The sequence below is a fragment of the Malurus melanocephalus genome, unplaced genomic scaffold, assembly GCF_030028575.1.
Source record: "Malurus melanocephalus ecotype Western Australia unplaced genomic scaffold, MMel_1.1 scaffold_723, whole genome shotgun sequence".
Classification (NCBI taxonomy): domain Eukaryota; kingdom Metazoa; phylum Chordata; class Aves; order Passeriformes; family Maluridae; genus Malurus; species Malurus melanocephalus.
This window is the reverse complement of record NW_026623955.1, coordinates 150,612-170,139: the sequence shown is the minus strand read 5'-3', so window position 1 is coordinate 170,139 and position 19,528 is coordinate 150,612. Positions and strand designations below refer to the sequence as shown.

The following is a 19,528-nucleotide window of genomic DNA, read 5'->3' as shown; positions in this document are numbered from 1 at the left end:
ACATGAACGCCCTGCAACTAAAACAAATTAGTTGCTTGAGCTTAGCTATTCTAATAGTACAGGAGAGTATTCTGCATTTCATTTTGYAACAGGAGTCGTTTTATAATTTGGCTTCAGATAGCATTACATGCTTATCTAATTTCTGACCTGTTTTATTGATACTATTTTTAAATGGTTGATATGTAAATAAACCTATTAATTATTTAAATTTCAATGCTAAGAGTATACAGTCAAAATCAGTAAAATTAATTCTAGGGAGTGTTGTGGTTGGGAGATTTAGAGGTTCTTATTAATCAAAATACAGTGTTTTTTCAGGGTTGCTTTTCTTCCCATCTCTGCCTGTAGTAATACATTTGGAAAAAGTACAAATGTGATTAGWGTAGAAAAATGAAGAATAAGACAAAAGGTACTAACTTCTCCTTTTTTTTTGTTATTTAGGGGAGTCGTGATAACATGAGTATTGTATTAGTTTGTTTTTCAAATGCTCCTAAGGTCTCAGAGGAGGCAGTGAAAAAAGATGCTGAGTTGGATAAATACTTGGAATCACGGGTTGAAGGTAAGAAATCCATTTAGTTCACTAGATAGTGAACAAATCACAATTTGTTTGTGATAGTGAGCATGATAGTGTCATAACTATCTTGAGCATGAAAACAAAAGCTATGAAAGACATTATGGCACTTTATATTGGGTTATATTCTGGCCTGGTTATAACTTTAAACTTTTGTATGTCAGGAAGAATGTTTTAGGCCATGTGCTATACCAGGCCAGTTTATCCTGGTATTCTGCAAACATTTTTTAATGTGAGCTTTTTTTTACTATTGTCTTAATAGGTTAAAATGCAATTAACCAACTTCGMAGAGTGTTGTATCAGCTCAGTAAATTGTGATCTTGCTAATGTCCTGCTTATGAAATATTAAAAGAAATATGAAATATTTCTTCTCTTTTTCTGTGCAAGTTTTTGACAAAAAGAAAAAGTTGTCCTGGGTTTTTGTGTCAATATCCCAGTTGTCTAGATAGTTGATGTAGCCAACCTAAATTAAAATATATATGTATGATGGTCTTCAGATGCAAGTATCTGTGAGCACACAGCTGTTGTGTAATAGTGTCTTTTCTTCTTGTTTAAATGGGATCTAAATTGAAATGGATTGTATATTTGTATTTTCTGTTGAGATTAGAGAGTGCTAGTGGTCACTTCAAATGCTAACTCTAGGCCTGTTTCTTGGAATTTGGCTTACATCCCAGGCTTCCTAGATGACACTAGTTAAGATAAATACCGGTTATCTTCTCTGTCAGAGTAGAGCACATGAGCTGTTAATGGGCTCTGGGACAGAGCCAGGAGCAGTTGCCYTCACTGGCAGCAGTCAGGTGTGCACAGTGGTTACAGGTTAGTATTGCCAGCTTCTTGTTGGCTTCCCTTCGTTAGCAAATAGATGAAAAATATATGGAACTGCAGTGTATTTTATTTTTTTTATAARTGAATGTTGAGATAAATGGAAAAGCTGTCAAATAAATTGCGATCAGAGTGACTGGATTAACTGATTTGTTAACTGATTAATTTTAGCTCTATTATCATATTTAACTAATAATAACTAACACACATATCAAAGAAAATAGTTAAGAGTTTGTAGTCTAAATTGATATGGAGTCATTCCAAATATAACTCAAAATGATTGTTTAGCTTAAGTGCTTCAGAGAAATTAGTTTTCCCAAAGCTTGAACTTCTGTTGCTTCAGCTCTTTGGTATTTTTTTCCCCTGCTTGAGTCCCCTGTGTCATTCTGTGGTCTGCTAATTGGACAGAATTCAAGGCCTTTAAATGACAAGTATTTAGCAAGAAATGAGAGTTAGCGTGTTTGAGGAAATTCGGACAAGAAGTGGAGAAAGTAATTGAAGCAGACTTCAGAAGAAMTTAAAATAACTGATTTTTAATAAATTTTTGCATTCATAAATTCTGTGAAATTGTAATGTTGACACAGTTTTCTTAATTAAAAACAAAGTTGTTGGACTTCTGTTTTACCTTACACATGTGCCTTGAATATTATGAATTCAGAAATGACAAAAGCTTTAGCAAAATGTTTCAAACCACCGAGCAGCATGAGGAAAATAGTTTAGAAATTTGTTGTAATTTTTAAAAACAGTATCTAATTTAAAAGTTTAAGTAGTGAGCAGGGATACTTTTGACTGAAAAACAAAAAAAAAAAAAAAAAACCCAAACCACTGGGGCAAGAGTATAATCTCAAGTGTTGCAGTAGGGAAAAGTTTTGGAAAGTGAGAATTTATTTTTGGTTAGGAAAAAACAACTGCCTTAATCACTTTTCCGTTCCTCTTTTGACTAAGTATAATGTAGAAAACAGTGYATGAAAGAGTTGTGCCTGAAAGGTTTAAACTTTCTTTAATTCTGAAAATGTAAACCCTGGTAGATATGTTGTGACATTGATAATATGGATTTGTTTAAAATACCTTTCTAGATGACAACTGTTCCTTTCGAAAAGCAAGTAAAGATGTCTGAACACAAGTTAACAAGAACAGTTTTTCTTAAATTTGTTAGATTTATCAGTTCACAAGTTATATTTGCTTGGTTGAGAACCAATAACAGTTTTGTTTATACCTGTAATAAAAACCTTCTGAAAAAAATAAGCTTGTCTTTGAATTACCAAGCTGCAAAGATAGATGTTGTCTAAAACAAAAGCTATGAGTTCTCTTGGATACTGTCCTCTTTCACTAAGTGATTAATATAAATCAGGGCAGCATTAGAGCTTAGTATAAAATCCTTTGGGACTTCTTGAAGCAATTATAGTTTGATCACTGGTGTTTGTTCTTAATCAATACACACTCTTCTGATTCTGTTCTCTTGTGGAGTTAAATTTCAAGCTGACTGTACTAACCCATCAAACCTTTTAGACAAGACATTTTTTTTTCCCTACTAGGGCATTTTAAACTGGCTCTGGGAGAAAAGCAGTGTTTAGGCATGCTTTTGTTTGATTTTGAAAAAGATAAAAAAGAAAAAATTGTGTTGAAAAGCAGTTTAATATTTGCACATGTAACATTTGTACTCTTTGTGCATTCCTAAGTGGAATGCTAGATCCTGTATATTTGTATGACAAGCTGAGTTAGTAGTTCCATGAGATCTTTCCAGAGTTCCTTAAAGAGAATTACTGGTTTAATAYCAAAATAGATGTTTTTATTTTAGCAGATTTACTAAGCAAGTCATARTGTAGAGAACTTTCTATGCTCTTTTGCTAGTTTGGGTTTTGAGGTTGACAGAATGTGGATGAGTGCATTCCAAAGCTGCCCCTTCTAGAGTATACTGAAATACTTAATGATATTAAGCTAGTGCTTGAGTCATTTATSATTCTGAGCAAAGCCCTGCTTCTGKTTTGAGTCATTTAATTGGTCYRTCTCCAAAATACAGTCATAGAATCACAGAATGGTTTGGGTTGGACAGKATATTAAAAATCATSTAATTCCAGCCCCATTGCCATGGATGGGGGACCTTCCACAGGTGTTTTGGACAGTAGTGAGGTTATGCTAGGTCACTCATTTTACTGCTTCTTGCAAATACTACTTCTGCTCTCTGTTTTTCTCTGTTTTTCAGAGATCTAAAGTTTGGTCCCATGAGGAGAAAACTAGGCACAGGAGTCAATTCAGTCAAATCATAAATAGGGGCATATGATCTGTGTAGGCTTAAACAGTTTTATTGGTAAATACTTAGTTGATCTGCTGAGTTGGATGATGGCATTTTACATATGTGGAATATATACTGTATGCAAAACTGATTTGTTGTAATATRGTAGCTGGGCATGAAAGGTGATGCTGCAACATGGAAAACTTGTAATGCTGTCTGATTGGGGACTATATAAAATTGAAATAAAATGTTACCTGAGTTTTCAAAATGCTTGTCCATGAGTTAGATGTTAGGCTTTTAGTGAAAAGTGTTTTAATGCGTATATAATAATATCAGGAAATTAGTAATGCAAAGTTAATTGCAGGGTTATTCCTAACATCACAGAGATGAAGGTGAAAACTTTTTAAATGCCCATAAATCTGTTTCTGAAAACATTTGGTTTCTTTCTCTAGTGGCCTTTGTCAAGCACATCTACAGTGTGTTTCTACTAACTGATGTGTAATGAAAATGAGCCATGCTTGCTTTATTTGCTTTATTCTTGATTTTCTATTAGGAAACTTTTTTTAAGAGTGGGGACAAGTTCTGGATGAAATTATTCCCTGTAATATCAGGAAAAGAGAAAGATGATGATCAGTTCAACCAGAATTCCTGATTTTCTACCTTTTAGAACTGGAGAGAAGATGCTTCCTGGTTCAGTTCAGCACTCYCTGAGGAGTTATTATATAGTCTAACGTAAATGTTTCAAGTACCAAAAAACATACAACTATCCTTAGCTGTGATTGCTCTCATTCCTTCCTAAGAAGATGTAACACTTGTGCTTACAATTAATATTTAGGAATTGCTTGCTTTTGTAGTCTTTCTTCTTATTCTTGCTATTTGTCTACTTTTCCTACGTACAGAACCAGATTTGCTCTTGGTATAAATAGTATTTATTCATAAGATACATTTCCTGTCAAATGTGTCTCAGCAAAATTACATATTAGCAGTACAATTACTTGTAACTAAGTAGAACTGTTCAAAAGGATGCAGTGTATAAGAGTTGTGGCAAACTTACGTGAAGAAGTGATCCAAATCCTAAGATTCAGGCATACTTTTTCAGCTGTCATTTCCTTTGCTAGCCATGATTGATCCTTAATGAATAGATGGGTGATAATGCACATCAAGTTTCATGGAACAGTCTTTAATCACTTTTARATGTAGGGCACCTATTTTATTTGTAAAGATTGTATGGTGCTAGCTTAAAATGAGGGTTTGGAAGTGTGGTAGTGCTTTACTCGTTGCAAGGTAATTTAATTATCCTGCAAGTAATTGCTTTGGGGGTCTTTACTACCGATCTGCCTGATACAAAGTGAGCAAGTTCCTTGCCAATCACTTGGTTGATCTTAGTAGTCCTAAGAGAAGCCTGAGTATCACTTGCTTCCTAGATAAGTGATAGACATCAAGAAAGGTATAAATACGAGGAAACTTGGGATGAAGGGTTTAAAGTAGGTAGGTKGTGTGCTTTTCTACTAACTTAAGAAACTCAGATTGTATCTGCTTCTGGCTTAAGCTCCAGTCAGTCATCCAGCATATAATCACCTGGAAAAAAAATTAAATTGTTTGTATCTTATATTTGGATAGTAGCCCGGATACAGACTGAMGTTTTTTTACTATGATACTTGAGAGGTTTCATTCTTAACTCTTCTGGTTTGTGTCTCAAAGAGGATTTTATCTGGAGCAGTGTCTATAGGAAATGGCACTCTGTTCCTTAATTCAGTTGGTTTTCAGAAAAAAAATCCTCTCTAAAAAATGAGTGACTCATGCATAGTACAATTTGGAGGTAACTTAGTGAACCTTTTTATGTCATGGTAGTTGTTGAATATGCAGGGGCTGATGACTGGAAGCTGGTAGGGTAACACCTGTGTGAATGTGTACAGAGATCCTACACATTCATCTTAACAGCAACCCTGAGGAAAGAGAACAGTGAACATTTATTCCAGTTTAGGCACTTCTTTTCCAAGGTAGAAGAATTTACTTGCACTGGACTTGTGTTATATTTCAGCTTTGAAAATGGAATACCTTACTTCTAATTATTTCTCATCGTTTTTGTATTCTGCTTTGGCCTCTTGAGTGGTAATATTATCTGTCCATGATATATCCTCCTGATTAACATGATGGTCAGAGTGTTTATGCCCAGGAGATTCAGGCCTTTGAGCYTCACAACGAAGCACGACGAAATCCCTGGGAAGCATTGGCTTTATGGATGTAACRTGTTGTGCTGCAGTGGGACACTAACTGAAACAGACTCCCAGCTGCTGTCCTTTTKCAGAGAGAACAGGCTGCTATCTCCAGGGTATTTCATTCAGTTCACAGTCTGCTTCTGAATTTCTCTTAGAGWGAAATGCTTGATGCATACTGGGAAGACAGACTATGAATTTGAGCTCTCTTCCACCATGCAAAGACTGTTAACTTGAAATGTAAAGAATGTTTTCCTGTTTACATGTAACTTTTTCATAATGTCTGTTTTAAAAAATAAAAATATCTTATATTTCAGTGTTTTATCCAATGGGTGATATTAATTCAGAACTTCTTCTGTTTTTAAATYAGAAATTATGGAAAAATCGGGTGAAGAAGGAATGCCTGATCTTGCTCATGTTATTCGTATTTTAACTGCAGAGAATATCCCTAATTTACCACCAGGAGGTGGTTTAGCTGGCAAGTGAGTATAGTACTGGAATTTCTTGAAATTTCTTAAATTCACTGAAACTCTTTAAATGTTTTTAACATTTTCTTATTGTAATAGCTATACTCAAATCAAGTTTTTTTAATATTTGAAGCTAGTTTGCCTTGTGCGGTAGATAAACAGTTTGTATYACTGTTCCCATTCCAGAATGGTAGAGAGGAAACACATCAATCATATTCTGGTACATAACATCCTAGTTTACTATTTCCAKATGAACATTTCAAAAAATAGAAATATATGTATTCTTGGCTTTTTGCTGCTTTACATTTGTTAAGAGCTGTCAAACAATGTGTATATCAGAATGCCACGAGATCAGTTTTCCTCATGTCATGTTCTCCCAACTACTTAGTATCCATTACAAATTTGGGACAGTAATTATATGCTCAGCAAAGATTCTCATGAGAAAATTGTTTTTATTTGTTTAGTCTGAAACTGGTAGATAACAAAGAATATTGAACTAGCATATGCATCTTAAAACTTACCAGGCATAAACCTTCAGAAATTGCATTGTCTTTCTGGAGAGCCCAATGGTGATATTCTAGCAACCTATAAATTAAGAATTTAAGATTGTGTAAACAATTGTTAATCTAAAATTCCCCAGACAGTAGGACTCATTATTGTTCCCTGGCATAGAKCATGTTGTTTTGGGAATATTTGTATTGTACAAAATGTGAAGTCCTGTCATCTGAGCATTTCTGTGTGCGTACATCTATTTCCATTGCATGCACTTGTGAATGAGAACTGTTTGCCATAGCCTTGGAAGTATCTGTACATTCTGGGCCTTTTTCTCCACTTGTGTGCATCCCAGGCATTCAGAGAAGTTTTGGTGTGCYTGTTCTACTTGGTGCCTCCCAGCTGCTGTGTTTTGTTGTTTTGCTCATGAAAAACTGGATCATGTACTGCTTCACTGTTCYGGAACCTTGACTTATACATCCTGTWTTAATTTATTGTGATCCAAGTTACATTTTTCATGGACTTGTTTCAGAATTTGCRTTTAGGTGCCTTTCTCTTCATCTTGACTTTTAAGTCCCCTCACTTCAGGAGTGTGCCTGCAGTTTCTTTCAAGAGAATATTATGCAGTATTAAGTAACTTGTCCTTAGCCTCCAAACTTAGRACAGAGACAGGCAGTGATGTATTTAAGTTCCGTTTAGTTGCAGRAAGTTAATGGAAGTCTTGGAAAAAATACTACTACACAACCCAAACCCACATAATGCCTAACTTAATTTCTCTAAAAAGAGAATATTCTTTTTCTTGAAGCCATTATTCTGTGATGTTACCAGGTCCTGAAGAAGTTACGCTTTGTCCTTGTGTTTGAACTCCCAAGACCTGACTCGAAGAGGTTGCAAAATAATCTTGTCTGTGGCTAACATCCATAGTTTCAGCTCCAGTTAAAGTTGATCCCAGTTTTTGGTATAACTGAGCTGGAGAAATGCAATACACTAACATTGTGACTAAATTTTGTTTGCAAATCTTAGGAACCTCTGAAATAGCTGCACTTACACTGGCGGTGGATGCTTCTTGGAGCTTCTTACTTGTGTAGAAGCCCCTACTGGCCCATTCTTTGAGACAGRMGAYCTAAYGTTTCAGCTCTGCTGTGGTCAGTTKWTGGAGCTGTTTTATCCTTTAAAATCTTAGTTTCCAAAGCCTCTTTTGTGGCTTGACTCTAATCCCCTTGAGATTTCAAATGCTGCCTCAAGAATGGTTGGTTGTTGCTGAAGGAAACAAAAGCTGAGCTACCCTGGCACCTGGGTGCTAGTAGGTCCACTCAGCATCTTCTTCCTGAGTTTTCCCATTAAAGAGAACCACAGAGAAATACACTTTGAAAGAAAGAAAAGTGAATGAAAAAGATTGGATGACTCCCAAGGACCTGYCTTTCATGTCTGTTTAGATCCACTGCAGTGGCTACCTCCTGCTTCTGTGGCAGCCTTGCTTGGAYTGTRCAAGTGTTTTCTGCTACATTGGAGGTACCTTTGCTTTATGTGGTACAGACATTCAGTCAGAATTGTGCCATTTCTCTGTCACTAAATGTGGAACTAAATGGTGATAACCCTTTCCTGTATCATCAGCAAAAAGATTCAGCTTCTTTTCTCTAGGAAGATCTTCCATCAGTGCCAGTGGATCCCATATAATCTCAGCTATGCAACCTTTCCATATTTCTTAAATATGATCRCAAGAAGCCTCATCAAACTTGGAGCATCCTCAGTATTCTGGGGCAGAAAGTTCTGTTGCATCAAAAGGCATGACTGTGTATTTGAGACTTTTACTTCTGTCTTAATCTGATGCCTTTGTGCTCTTTAGAAGAGTCAACARTTGGTACCCCTCATTCTGTAAGATCTTGGTCACTTCCAGACTTAAGAGTCTTARTCCATGTTGCAGTTCTTTTTTTGTTGAAGCTATCAGTAACTTTGGTCATATTTATTATAGTTGTCTGAATGTTTCCCAGTTTTAACTCTGATTTGAAGATGTGAGTATATAACCTTTTTTGTCTCAGAAGGCTGTTTATATGTTGGGTTTTATTTTTTGTGAAGTTCTTTGTGCTTATTTGCCTGCTTGTGAAAGTGTGGCCTTAAATGGCACTGCCGGAAAAAAAGTCTCGCTTTGTGGCTTTTGTGTTTTAATTTCTACAGTGTGACTAGACAATAGAAAACACATCTCAGAGACTGTATASTCTGCACACCACACTTCAAAATTTTGTAATAGCCTGTGTATGTGTAATAAAAATGGGGGAAAACTGAACTGTCTTCAAGTTCCACATACAGAAATAAGGCAAGAAAAGCAGCAAACTTGCTTATTAAAAAAATCTACGAAATATAGGTATTTAAATGTTACTCTTGGCAAAATCTGAATATGCAACTCTAGAAGGAGGGGGACCATGGAGTGTGTAAGGTAAGAAAATTGTTTTACTTTGCTCAGTCTTTAAAAATCCTGACCAGTTGCTAGATCCTCAAAYATCTTGCTGAAAATGAGTAAAGATACAGTGTGGGTTTCATCTTTTTAAAAGGCAGATGAAAAGAACCTTAAACACTTTGAAATGCATATGCTGATGAAACTTTTCTCAGTGTTTTGAAATCCTTTGTTGTGCTTAATTTTTTTAAAACTTCTCTTTTAGGCGTAATATTATTGAAGCTGTGTATAGTAGGCTGAATCCACACAGAGACAATGAGGGGGTAAGTTCTCATTTTGATTGCTACACCTCTTTGTTAATGTGAAAGTCAAATTTGGGTCATACATTAAGCAAAAGTGGTCATCACTGGCAGTAAAGTATTAAAAATACAAGATGTTTATTGTAGCATACTGCTAATTTTACCTTGCTTTGGATGGTTTTGATGCAGAGGTTCATCCTCAAAAAGACAGAAAACTGACAGAAAACCCAGTTCTGTAAGTCTTTTTAAACATCTAAATAAGTGACTACTACTTTCTCAGTCAAATCTGTGAACAACAGTGCAGGTTTTTTCTAAATTACGTTTTATTGTAAAAAGTTAATAGTCAGCAAATTCGTTACCTAACTAAGCAAATTTGTTAACCTAACTAGCTGTTATGTCTACTGTCCAGAAATGTAGTACAAGTGGGGGCAAACACACACTTCCTGTTGTCTTCTGCAAGTGTGGAAGGCCTTGGTACATTGAATATAAAAGATAACCGGACTGATACCCTTTTCCTAGTATTTACACTGTCTTTTTGTATTCCATCTCTACTGGACTAAGGAAAAGTGTGAAGTGATTTTATATTACTTCAGTTATGATTTCTAAAGTGACTTACATTCTTCTGCCCATTTCTAAGTTGAATTTTAAATGGTATGTTGAAATATGGTTTGTTGTACCTTTAAATGTGATTATTAGGAGTTCTTAATATTAGTGTAAATAAGTAATAACGTGTTTCTACCAGTTGTGGTTAAATTTGTTTAAAAACARGAAAACTGAAGATAAAAAACATCAGTGGATGTACACATTGTCATTTCCTATACAGTTTATGTAAACTACTTTGTGGAAGTACCATTCCTGTTCTAGTAAATCCTTTGTAACATTTTTTTTCTTCTGAGATGGCTACAAGGCCCTCAGTCTAGTAGTTATTACAGTGAATGGTGTTGCACTTGAAATACCTTGAAATTACCAATTGTGCACCTTGAGATAGTAAATACTCACTCTCACCACAATTATTACTGTCYTTCCCATTGTCCTCTTAGCTGCCTATATTTGATTTATTATCTTCAGTTAGAAAGCTTGTGTGGGTGGAAGGGGACACTATTCTGTTAGARTACAAATAGGGAAGACATCTCAAACTTAATTTTTTAGGATTTGTTCCTTTRTGTAGTTTGAAAGTGATAGGGTATCCTATTTTCATTTTGCTTTCAAGAAACTGCAACAGTACCCCAAAACAAGATAGACAAAATTTTCTTTTTAGCTTCTTTAGTCTTTCAGGAAACTGCACGTCTGTGAGCCTGCACCTCTTTTTTTTTATTTGGACAGAACTTTCCCTCCTTTTTTGGGGAAAAGTTACTGRTATAAGTGGCTTATTTAAAAATTAAATAGAAATTAAAACAGCAGAGGTTTAACAAATTAATTAATATTTCAAGAATAAACCTTACAAGTTTATCTAATGCTTACTTTTTGGAAATGTTATATGCCATAGTTGCATTGATTATGCWCCTGTTCTAAGTCTGGATTTACTTCTCAATAGTGATGCAAGTTTGCTAAAAGTCTTAACATGCAGTGCAGCATCCTTTTGTCTATTGGCTCCATTCAGGAAATGTTTGTGCATCATCCATTTTAATTTAATAAAAGGAGGTAGCTAACCCAAATACGCCTTTTGCTTATAGAAGAACATACCATTAACAGCTTTGGCCATTTTTGCCCTTAAAATCCCTGAGTACTTGGTTTGGCTTTTAATTTGGTTTCTTTGATAAGAGATGTTGAGCAGTACACTCCAGTCTGCTTCCTGAATTTTTGTTATCTTGGTATAGAATTTCAAATCTCAAAAATGATGTGTTTTAAATAGACTGGACTAAATTTGAGTTTGATCTTTTGATGTCATTTGCCAATCAGTACATTTATTCTTTCCACCCTAAGTGGTACTGACCCAGAGTAGTTTTAGAGGATGAGCTCCCCCTTGGTGAAAGATACAGTTCCAGTTTGCACTTTACTAGCAAGTTATCTTACTATCCTTGAAGTGGGTGAATTTAGAGGGCCTCATCTCTGAGGTGATGAAAATATGACTTCCTTCCTGRTCTTACTCAGTTTCAGGTCTTTATGTGGTGATCTTGTAGCCTTCAGAACTGGATACTTTAGTTTCCAGAGAGATTAAAAGGGAAGGAAATTGTTCAGTTACTCAACTCTTCAGAATGTCTACACGCAGTGATATTGTTGCTACACATCTCACATTTAAACAGGAAGCAAAGGTAGGAAGGAAACATACAGTACATTTGATGATGACGTTGCCAAGTGAGACCAAAATCTAGCCAATGATGCTCCTGTTTAAACTAGTATGAAGCAAGAACAGATGTTCCTATGGAAAATGAGGAGCTAGAGACATGGATGCCGAGTCTGCAGTGCACAAAGGTGCACTTGACTTGCACTTGAGAATGCTTCACCTTGTTTAGTTAACAGTGTACATGTGTCTGCTGAGAGTGTTGTGCAGAATACCTCTGTTACTGACTGGAAAGTGTGCCTGTGGCAGTCATCTTCCATCTTACAGTTGTATATAAGGCTAGAGCCATTTTTATCTTGGCAAAATAATAATGCCATTAGTTGCTAAATTATTAGTACAAAGGAGTAAAAAAACCCTCCAGACTACAAAAACAGCAATCAGATTAACTTTTGCAATTGAGAATATGACTTCCTTCTAAAGAATATGCTTTTTAGCTTTTAACAATTTAAAAATASTTACTCTGAGTTCCTGTGAAGTGGATCATAATAGCTTTGCAAGTTAGTTCTTAGAAAGTATATAAACTAAAACCATGGTTGTATCTCTTTCTAGGTTAGCTTTGTTTTACTCAGCACTGTAAACATTTCAGGTAGTGTTGTGCTTAGATTTTTTTAAATTTTTTTTTATTCTTTACATGTGTATTATCTGAGAATCCTTAACATAGAGCCTAAATAAGGAGATGTCGTGCAGAGCAAGAGTCTAAGAAATGAAAGAATCCTTACTACTGCAGTATTCGGAGATCACTAGTCTGGTTTGTGGATATAGCAGTCTAAGTTTTTTCTGCTAGGAATCTCAGCAGATTACAAGTATTTTATAAATCCAGGGCCAAAGAGAGCCCTGCACTGCGGTCACAACGAACAACTTTACCAGTGTTTGAGATTTCTGCTATAAATGTGGTGGCTTGTGCCTTTACAAACAGGAGTGAAAGCACAGAAATCTCTTATGTGTTGGGCCCTGATGTTTTCAGATCTTTAAAGGGAATTTGAAAGAATGTATTTATAGCTAAATAATTGTTACACTGTGATGTTACAATACTGCTGAAGAGTTGTACTACTTACTGTGTTAAAGCACTGCTCCTTCTCTATGACTCTACTTCTCTGACTTTTAAAATTTTGATGTGTTCCTAAGACTGAGAGACTACTACCCAATTAGACTACTTCACTATATGTATGTATCCTTAAACACAAGGAACAATGTGAAAATTAGTGGCTCTGTTAATAGTTCCAGTGGCGTTTGTTTAAAGCTGCCTTTGAGCATCTTATTTGAAATCAATCATATTTCTCTTTTGCTTTTATAATACATTCTGGCAGTTAGCTGAACCAAATAATATGTCATTAAGGGCTGCTACACATAATTTAAAAGATGTAAATGGACACAACTCATACACCCTTCTCACAATATTGTAAATCCTGACTTTAATATGTAGCAGCCCTTTTCATACACTTAGTTTAATAGCACAAAACTTGTGTAAAAATTGTGAATGCTCATGTTGAATATAGGTAGCACAACCTTATTCTTGTTTTTATGGTCAGTAGCACTTACGTTGAATTGAAATGTGAAAGAAGACAAATCCTACCTTGCACAATAACCACAGTTTTCAAGGACCTGTTCTAGCCACACATCTTGAGTGAGAAATCTCTGTCTATATGAAGAAGCAGTTGGTGTCCTACTGTCTGTGGGGTTTCTTGTCTATTAGCACGGAGAGGCACAGGGGAAGCACAAAATAGCCGATAAAATAGGGTGCGACACAAAGCAGGATGTGAGTTTGAATATCAAATACTAACAGCACTGCTCATTCAGCTCCTACCAGCATTTGRATTGCTTAGTAGTCTCAGGGCTGCTATTATATTGCTTATTGCTTTTACTCTTCACTGTTGCATGCAGCAAAATTATTCTCTGCCAAAGAAATAAAGATTTCGGTATTGTGAAATGTGGACATTCAGGGTGTACATGTGGTAAGGCCAGCCTCAGAGCAAAACTGATGGAACGAAATATGGAGTTTAAATGTTCTCTGAATTTAAAAAAAAAACTGGAAGTCTTGCCATGGTTAATATTAGCTGGACATACACATAACTCAGGTGGATTTTTTTCTTTGTCAAAACAAGAAACAGGATGCATTTGTAGCCTCTTCTTGATGCCCTGAGTTTTCACTGACACTATGCTTAGAAGGCATTAAATCAGTCCCATTTCATACATTAAAACTACCTCCTTTATCTTGCCTCTCCTCACTGAAGAGAGTATTGAGTTCTTGAATATTTTCATATTTGRGTATATTTTTTTGAAACTGCTAGTACATGGGAATCAAAACATCTCAGACTAAGACCACAGCAGACYACTGTGAAAGTGGTTTCTCTTTTTACTGAGCAAAATAAACTTAAAGGGATGCTGTTACATGCAGTAATACTTATTCTTGTGGTAAAACTGTCCCCATTTTAACTTGGACTGTGCTAATTGGTCTTGGGGCTTTTATTCTAGCAACACTACATAGAGCATGCAAAATCTTAYTGATCCCAAGATATTTTCTCAATGCTGCTATTAAGCTTGTAAATCAGTGGCAGCAGCACTTCTAGTTCAGAAGCTTTTGGACTAYATGATGATAAAATGAGGTCAGCATGTAAACAAGACAGTCTGGATTGTGCCTCTAACGTCTTGCAAAATCTGCCAGCTTCCAGAGATACAGTTTCATTTGTCTAGATTGATAAGTTGCTWGATATTAATAATTTAAAATGTACTGTTCCCTTAAAGCAACAGCACTGCTTTAGCATTTGACAGTGAAAATACCTAGTATCAGTGTTAAAACACTGTMGCAGTTGTGAAAGTCTATCATCAAAAAACACCACATTTTTTTTATTGAAGGCTCGTAACCAAGCAGGTAACTTGCTGAGGGGACTCCCATTCCTTAACAGTACTTGATATTCAGATTTTGTGCTGTAGGTTCTGAAGTTTGACATTAAGTAACTGTTCTATCTGCCAGTTTTTCTAGGCGACACACAATCTGCCCAAAGTGTGCCTTACATTGTTCAAATACCAGCATTCCTGGTGCTCATGGGTAGCTGCTTGCTTCTTTTCTGGCAGCATCATGCATGCGAAAACCAGAGTGTTTGCTAAAACACTGAGCATTTATTTTGATGTGATGCTTTAACTAAACTGCTATCAGTAGTTTCTTGTCTTTAAGTTGTTCACAGAACTGTACTGCTACTGCCTGTGCAGTAATTTACAATTAAATATGTTGACCTGGTGGCTAAAGAAGCTTAAATTTTCAAAATTTTCCACTGACAAATGACCAAAGTTATGGGGGTTGTCATCTATCTTTATCTAATACATTTGAAATAAAAATGGAGTTAATTGGGAGGAGGTACCTTGACTGGCTCAAAATGAATTGAAATTATTAAAAATGCTGGTTTAATAGTTACCATTTCATAAATTATATTGTATGAAAGGAGAAACATGGAATATATTATTCTAAGTTGTGTGTTGCTAGTAAGATGTTTCATATTCATTTAGAGCCAAGCTGATGTTTTCTCAGTTTGAAAAAAAAAAAAAAGTAGTTTTTTCGGTTTTCTTTTTTTTTAAATACTTTTTTTTATTTTTTAAAATGTGGTTAGAGAATCTTTTAGTTTAACTSGTGATTTTTTTGGGGTGTTGAATCTCAACCGAAGGAGCCCGGCGCGGCCGWGGAAGGCGGACCGCAGGGGAGGTTGGTGGAGGCGCTGAGGCAGATGCGGATTAATCATAGGGGGAACTACCGCCACCTGCTGGAGGAGATGCTGGCCGGGTACCGGCTGGCGCAGCTGCAGGGCCCGGGCGCAGAGCGCAGCGCGGCCGAGCCCCCGGCGCAGCCCCGCTCCGCCACCGAACCCGCAGCCGCACCGCGCCAGGGCGCGGGCAGCGAGCAGAGCAGCGAGCAGCAGGCCTGACACTCCACAGCGAAACGAGCGCTGCGCTTCGCCTGCCGCCGCTTCCTCGGCTTACATCTCAACGCCTTTGTTACTGCTAGCCTAGAAGACTGTTTGGTTTTACTTCAGTTGTTTGTACACATTGTTTATACAGAGTTTCTTATTTTCTTAGAAGTTCAACTGCTATGGGATATTGCAGTAATTGCATTTTATGTTGTTGAAGATTTAACTTCCCATTTGAGATTTTGATTTTCGTTTTTTAAATTCTGTGACACCAACAGGAGTCTAACATGATAATACAAAAAGACATTTCAGTATGTTTTCTTTTAAGAAACTCTTAACGAATAGTTTTGATGGTATGTGTTTGTTTGTTGTAATTTACTTCTTAGTTGTATCTTTATGCAATTTTATTGAATTATACAAATTCTTCAAGTTTTATTTTTTCCCAACATCATTTACTGCATGTTTTGTTTGATTTGTGTATAGTTTCTATTACAACTAAATTACAAAAGCTGTTACATTTTAGGTTGTCACTTATGCAATGTTTGATTTTTTTTCAGTTTAGTTTGTGTCCACTGTTCATCATAAAGACTTGTTTTCTAGACAATGGTCTTATTACTTCACGGGTTGTAGCATAGCATATATCCAGAAATGAAAATGTACTTAAATTTAGTACCTGGTGTCAACTTATAATAACTTGTGATCAAGCAAAAATAAAGARTATGCTGTGCAATAATATCTGTATGCATATTGACTCTTTTAAGCAAGTAATAAACTTTYTTTGGCGTGTTATCATTCTGACATGATTTGAAACTTTTCATAGCTTCTGACATGAATTCATGGTGTTCATTAGTTTCTACAAAGCTTTGAGTGATTTTTGGTTTGGAGCATCCATCATAATCCTATTTATCCTATTTATTGTTGACCCTATGTATTGGGTCAACATTTCTCAAGTTCAAGCTAAACGTCAGGCGTATTAATGAATAAACATTCTTCTACAGTTTGCTTCCTACCAAATCTTTTCCTTGTCTCTTTGGGTGCAGCACATACACGGACATGCATTTGGGTAGGTTGGTGATAATATTGGGACTTTGCAATAGTGGTAGCTCATCTGCTAATAACTCCAATCTGGAACTCTTGTGTCAGTCGTCAGTGCATAACATAACACTTGCACAAAGATATAATTGTTCAAAATAGGTACAAATTTCACTGCCGTAATGAAAATGAGCCCCTGCGGGAATTTCTTGCGGACCAGGAATATGTGAAAAGCTGAGTTCAGTGGTGTTTTGTAGAGCTTTTTTTATTTTGTAGTCCACAGATGTATTGATAGTAGTGATTTAGTACAATTTTAGATAAATCTTGGTTTTAAGTCATTCTGCTATAATAGCTTTACTGGGTTCACATTTCAAAAAAGTAAATTCCATCATGACATTGACAAAAAGCAAGTATTTGTATGTGGAAGTGGGCAGGTATGAAAAACAAGGAAAATATTTTCTGTCTTATGCTAGTATTCTTCTTAATTATGCCACTGAAATCCAAAGTACAACAAAATGTTTTCATTTGTATTGGTGAGTAGTAATATTTCTCCTCTTCTTTTCCTGTAGGGTGCTGGAGATCTAGAAGATCCGTGGTAGCCTTACAAATCTGCTAAAATGCTTTTGATTCTGAAAGGGGGAAAAAACTTTTAAATCTGATTTCTTCAATACAAGGGAAAATTTCTGGTGGATTTCCAACATTTTGTGAAATGGGCAGAAAGATATTAGAATTTTCCATCATTGGTTCATTTTTGTGTTTTCTGATATTGCCACTCTTAGCATTGCCTGTACTACAGTATTTTTACCAGCCTCAGGCATACTGATTACATCTGTAATGAACTTTGGCCCTAAAAAAGAAGGAAGGAAGGAATATTCTCTCAGCAGATCGGTGTATGTACCTGAGGTGCACGGGATTGTAGGTGTACTCTGAAGATACACTGTGGCTAAATGAAATGCAACACACAAGCTTGAGAGAGAGTACAAGTAATTGTTTGAGACGTTTCTTATTTCACTTTACCGAGCTGGAAGGCTTTGCAGCTCTGTGGCTTGGAAGTAATTTCAATTGGGCAATATGCTATCAGATGTGTATTTTATTTTTTTTTTTTTCAATTTTCCAGTTTTACCTGTATTACCAGACCGTTAGGTTTCCCTGCGGTGTCCAAATTGTGATACGTTGCCTACTGCTTGCTTGAAGATAAGTGTATTTGGCAATAATATATGAAGATTCTAGGCATCTAAAACCAGTAAGAATTTTACGCATGTGTACAACACACCCTTCAACTCTTGCTAGAGAAAAATCTTTTTAAAAAAACCAAACTGGTGAATTTTTAGGTAGTAGTGACTTGCTTTGACATCTCTCACAGCTGCAGGTTTTTTTAAAAATGCTGAAAATTTGCCTTTATTATAATGTAAATTGTGATTATTTTTTTGTTCTATATGTGGTTTTCTATAGTTTTTTGATTTTTTTTGAGCTTAAGATACAGACAGAAGTCTTGTGTAATATGGGTATAATTTTTAATTGTTTGCATTATTTTCAAAGTTCAATTTATCACTTTGAGATTACTATAAATACACTTAAAATTATCTATTTTAAATTAAGAAAATATTAGAGATATTTTCATGGGTTCGATGACCTTTCATTTTATAAGCAATGGGCATGGTACAGAGTGGCTGTCATGTAAGGTACTTGAAGATTCTTAGTTTAATTCTATTTTTGCAATAACCTTGACTTTTTTTCTGACTTCTTTGAGTTGTGCATGTAATGAGTCCAGTAAATGCTGAAAATGGGGAAGAGTAAAGTATTTATCTAAAATAAAAGCTATTGGGGAGGGGAAATAATGAATGTATCCATCTGTACATGATTTACATGCTGTGGATGCCTTGTAAACATTTTCCTATTTGTTTAAACTGTGTTTCAGCGAGGATGTAATTGCCCTTGTGTGTAGTTTTAAGCTAATGACAGTCATCAACTGGTTTTGTGTGAAATTAAATTCATGGTATTTTTCTGTAACTTTATCCCCATGGTGAGTCTGTAAAAAAACACACGCTCTTTCATACTGATGCCGAAGGCCAGCTTTCCCAGTCATTTTGATTCACTGTGTATCTGATTTATTATTTTTTTTGGTCTAGAGAGGATTATTGCCACAGTATATTTTATTTATTCATTAGATTTTAGCCTTGTAAGTTAAAGTGTTTTAAATGATGATGTTAACAGGTATTTGTCCCTTTACTGGTTTTTTTGGGGTTGTTAAAAGATAGGGAATGAAGAATGCAAAATGGTTTATTGTTCAGGCTGTCCGCTCTGGTCCAACCCTGTACTGATAGTACCTTCCCAGTATGATATTGTGATGTTTCATACAATACAGTGAACATAACCAACTTGTTATCTTCAATAAAGGATTGCTAAAACAGTGTGACATGCTTTCTATTTTCTTGAGAAGGACCTATTAAGAAGGTGCAAGTGTTCCATATAAAAAGATAACCCAGTAGGATTTATGAGGTCTCTTAGTTGATGGGTTTCGGTTTGTTCTGTACTAAATATGCTCCTTTGTCTTAGAAAGGCACAAGTCTCAAAGTGGGCTTCTCTGTGGGAGGCAAAAGAGTGCAAACAGTGTTTGGTGCTYGTTGGGCAAATCCATCCCAAGTTCAGCTGGAGTTGTAGTCCGGCTATGGGAGAACATTCATTTAAAGACTAACTAAAGATTCAGATTAAATTTGAGTTTTTGATCAGCTCATTTCCTGAAGTTTCTTTAAGATCTGAGGTTAAACCTATGAAACTTCACTGTTGCACAGAGTTTTGAATAGAAATTTTCTCTCATGTTAAAACTTGC

At 35.8% G+C, this 19,528-nt stretch overlaps 1 protein-coding gene across 7 annotated transcripts in view; it reads left to right on the top strand.

Annotated features, from left to right (window-relative positions):
- PPM1B (protein phosphatase, Mg2+/Mn2+ dependent 1B) overlaps positions 1 to 19,136 on the top strand; it is a 60,779-nt gene extending 41,643 nt beyond the window's left edge. For 4 of the 7 annotated variants that reach the window (XM_057384618.1, XM_057384616.1, XM_057384619.1 and 1 more), the window contains exons 4-7: positions 439 to 556; positions 6,210 to 6,321; positions 9,456 to 9,513; positions 15,427 to 17,259. In XM_057384618.1, coding sequence (XP_057240601.1) covers positions 439 to 556; positions 6,210 to 6,321; positions 9,456 to 9,513; positions 15,427 to 15,684 — 546 coding nt within the window. In that variant the 3' untranslated portion in view covers positions 15,685 to 17,259. The other 3 variants (XM_057384621.1, XM_057384620.1, XM_057384622.1) reach the window with 3 other exon arrangements.
- Positions 19,137 to 19,528: the final 392 nt, after the last annotated feature.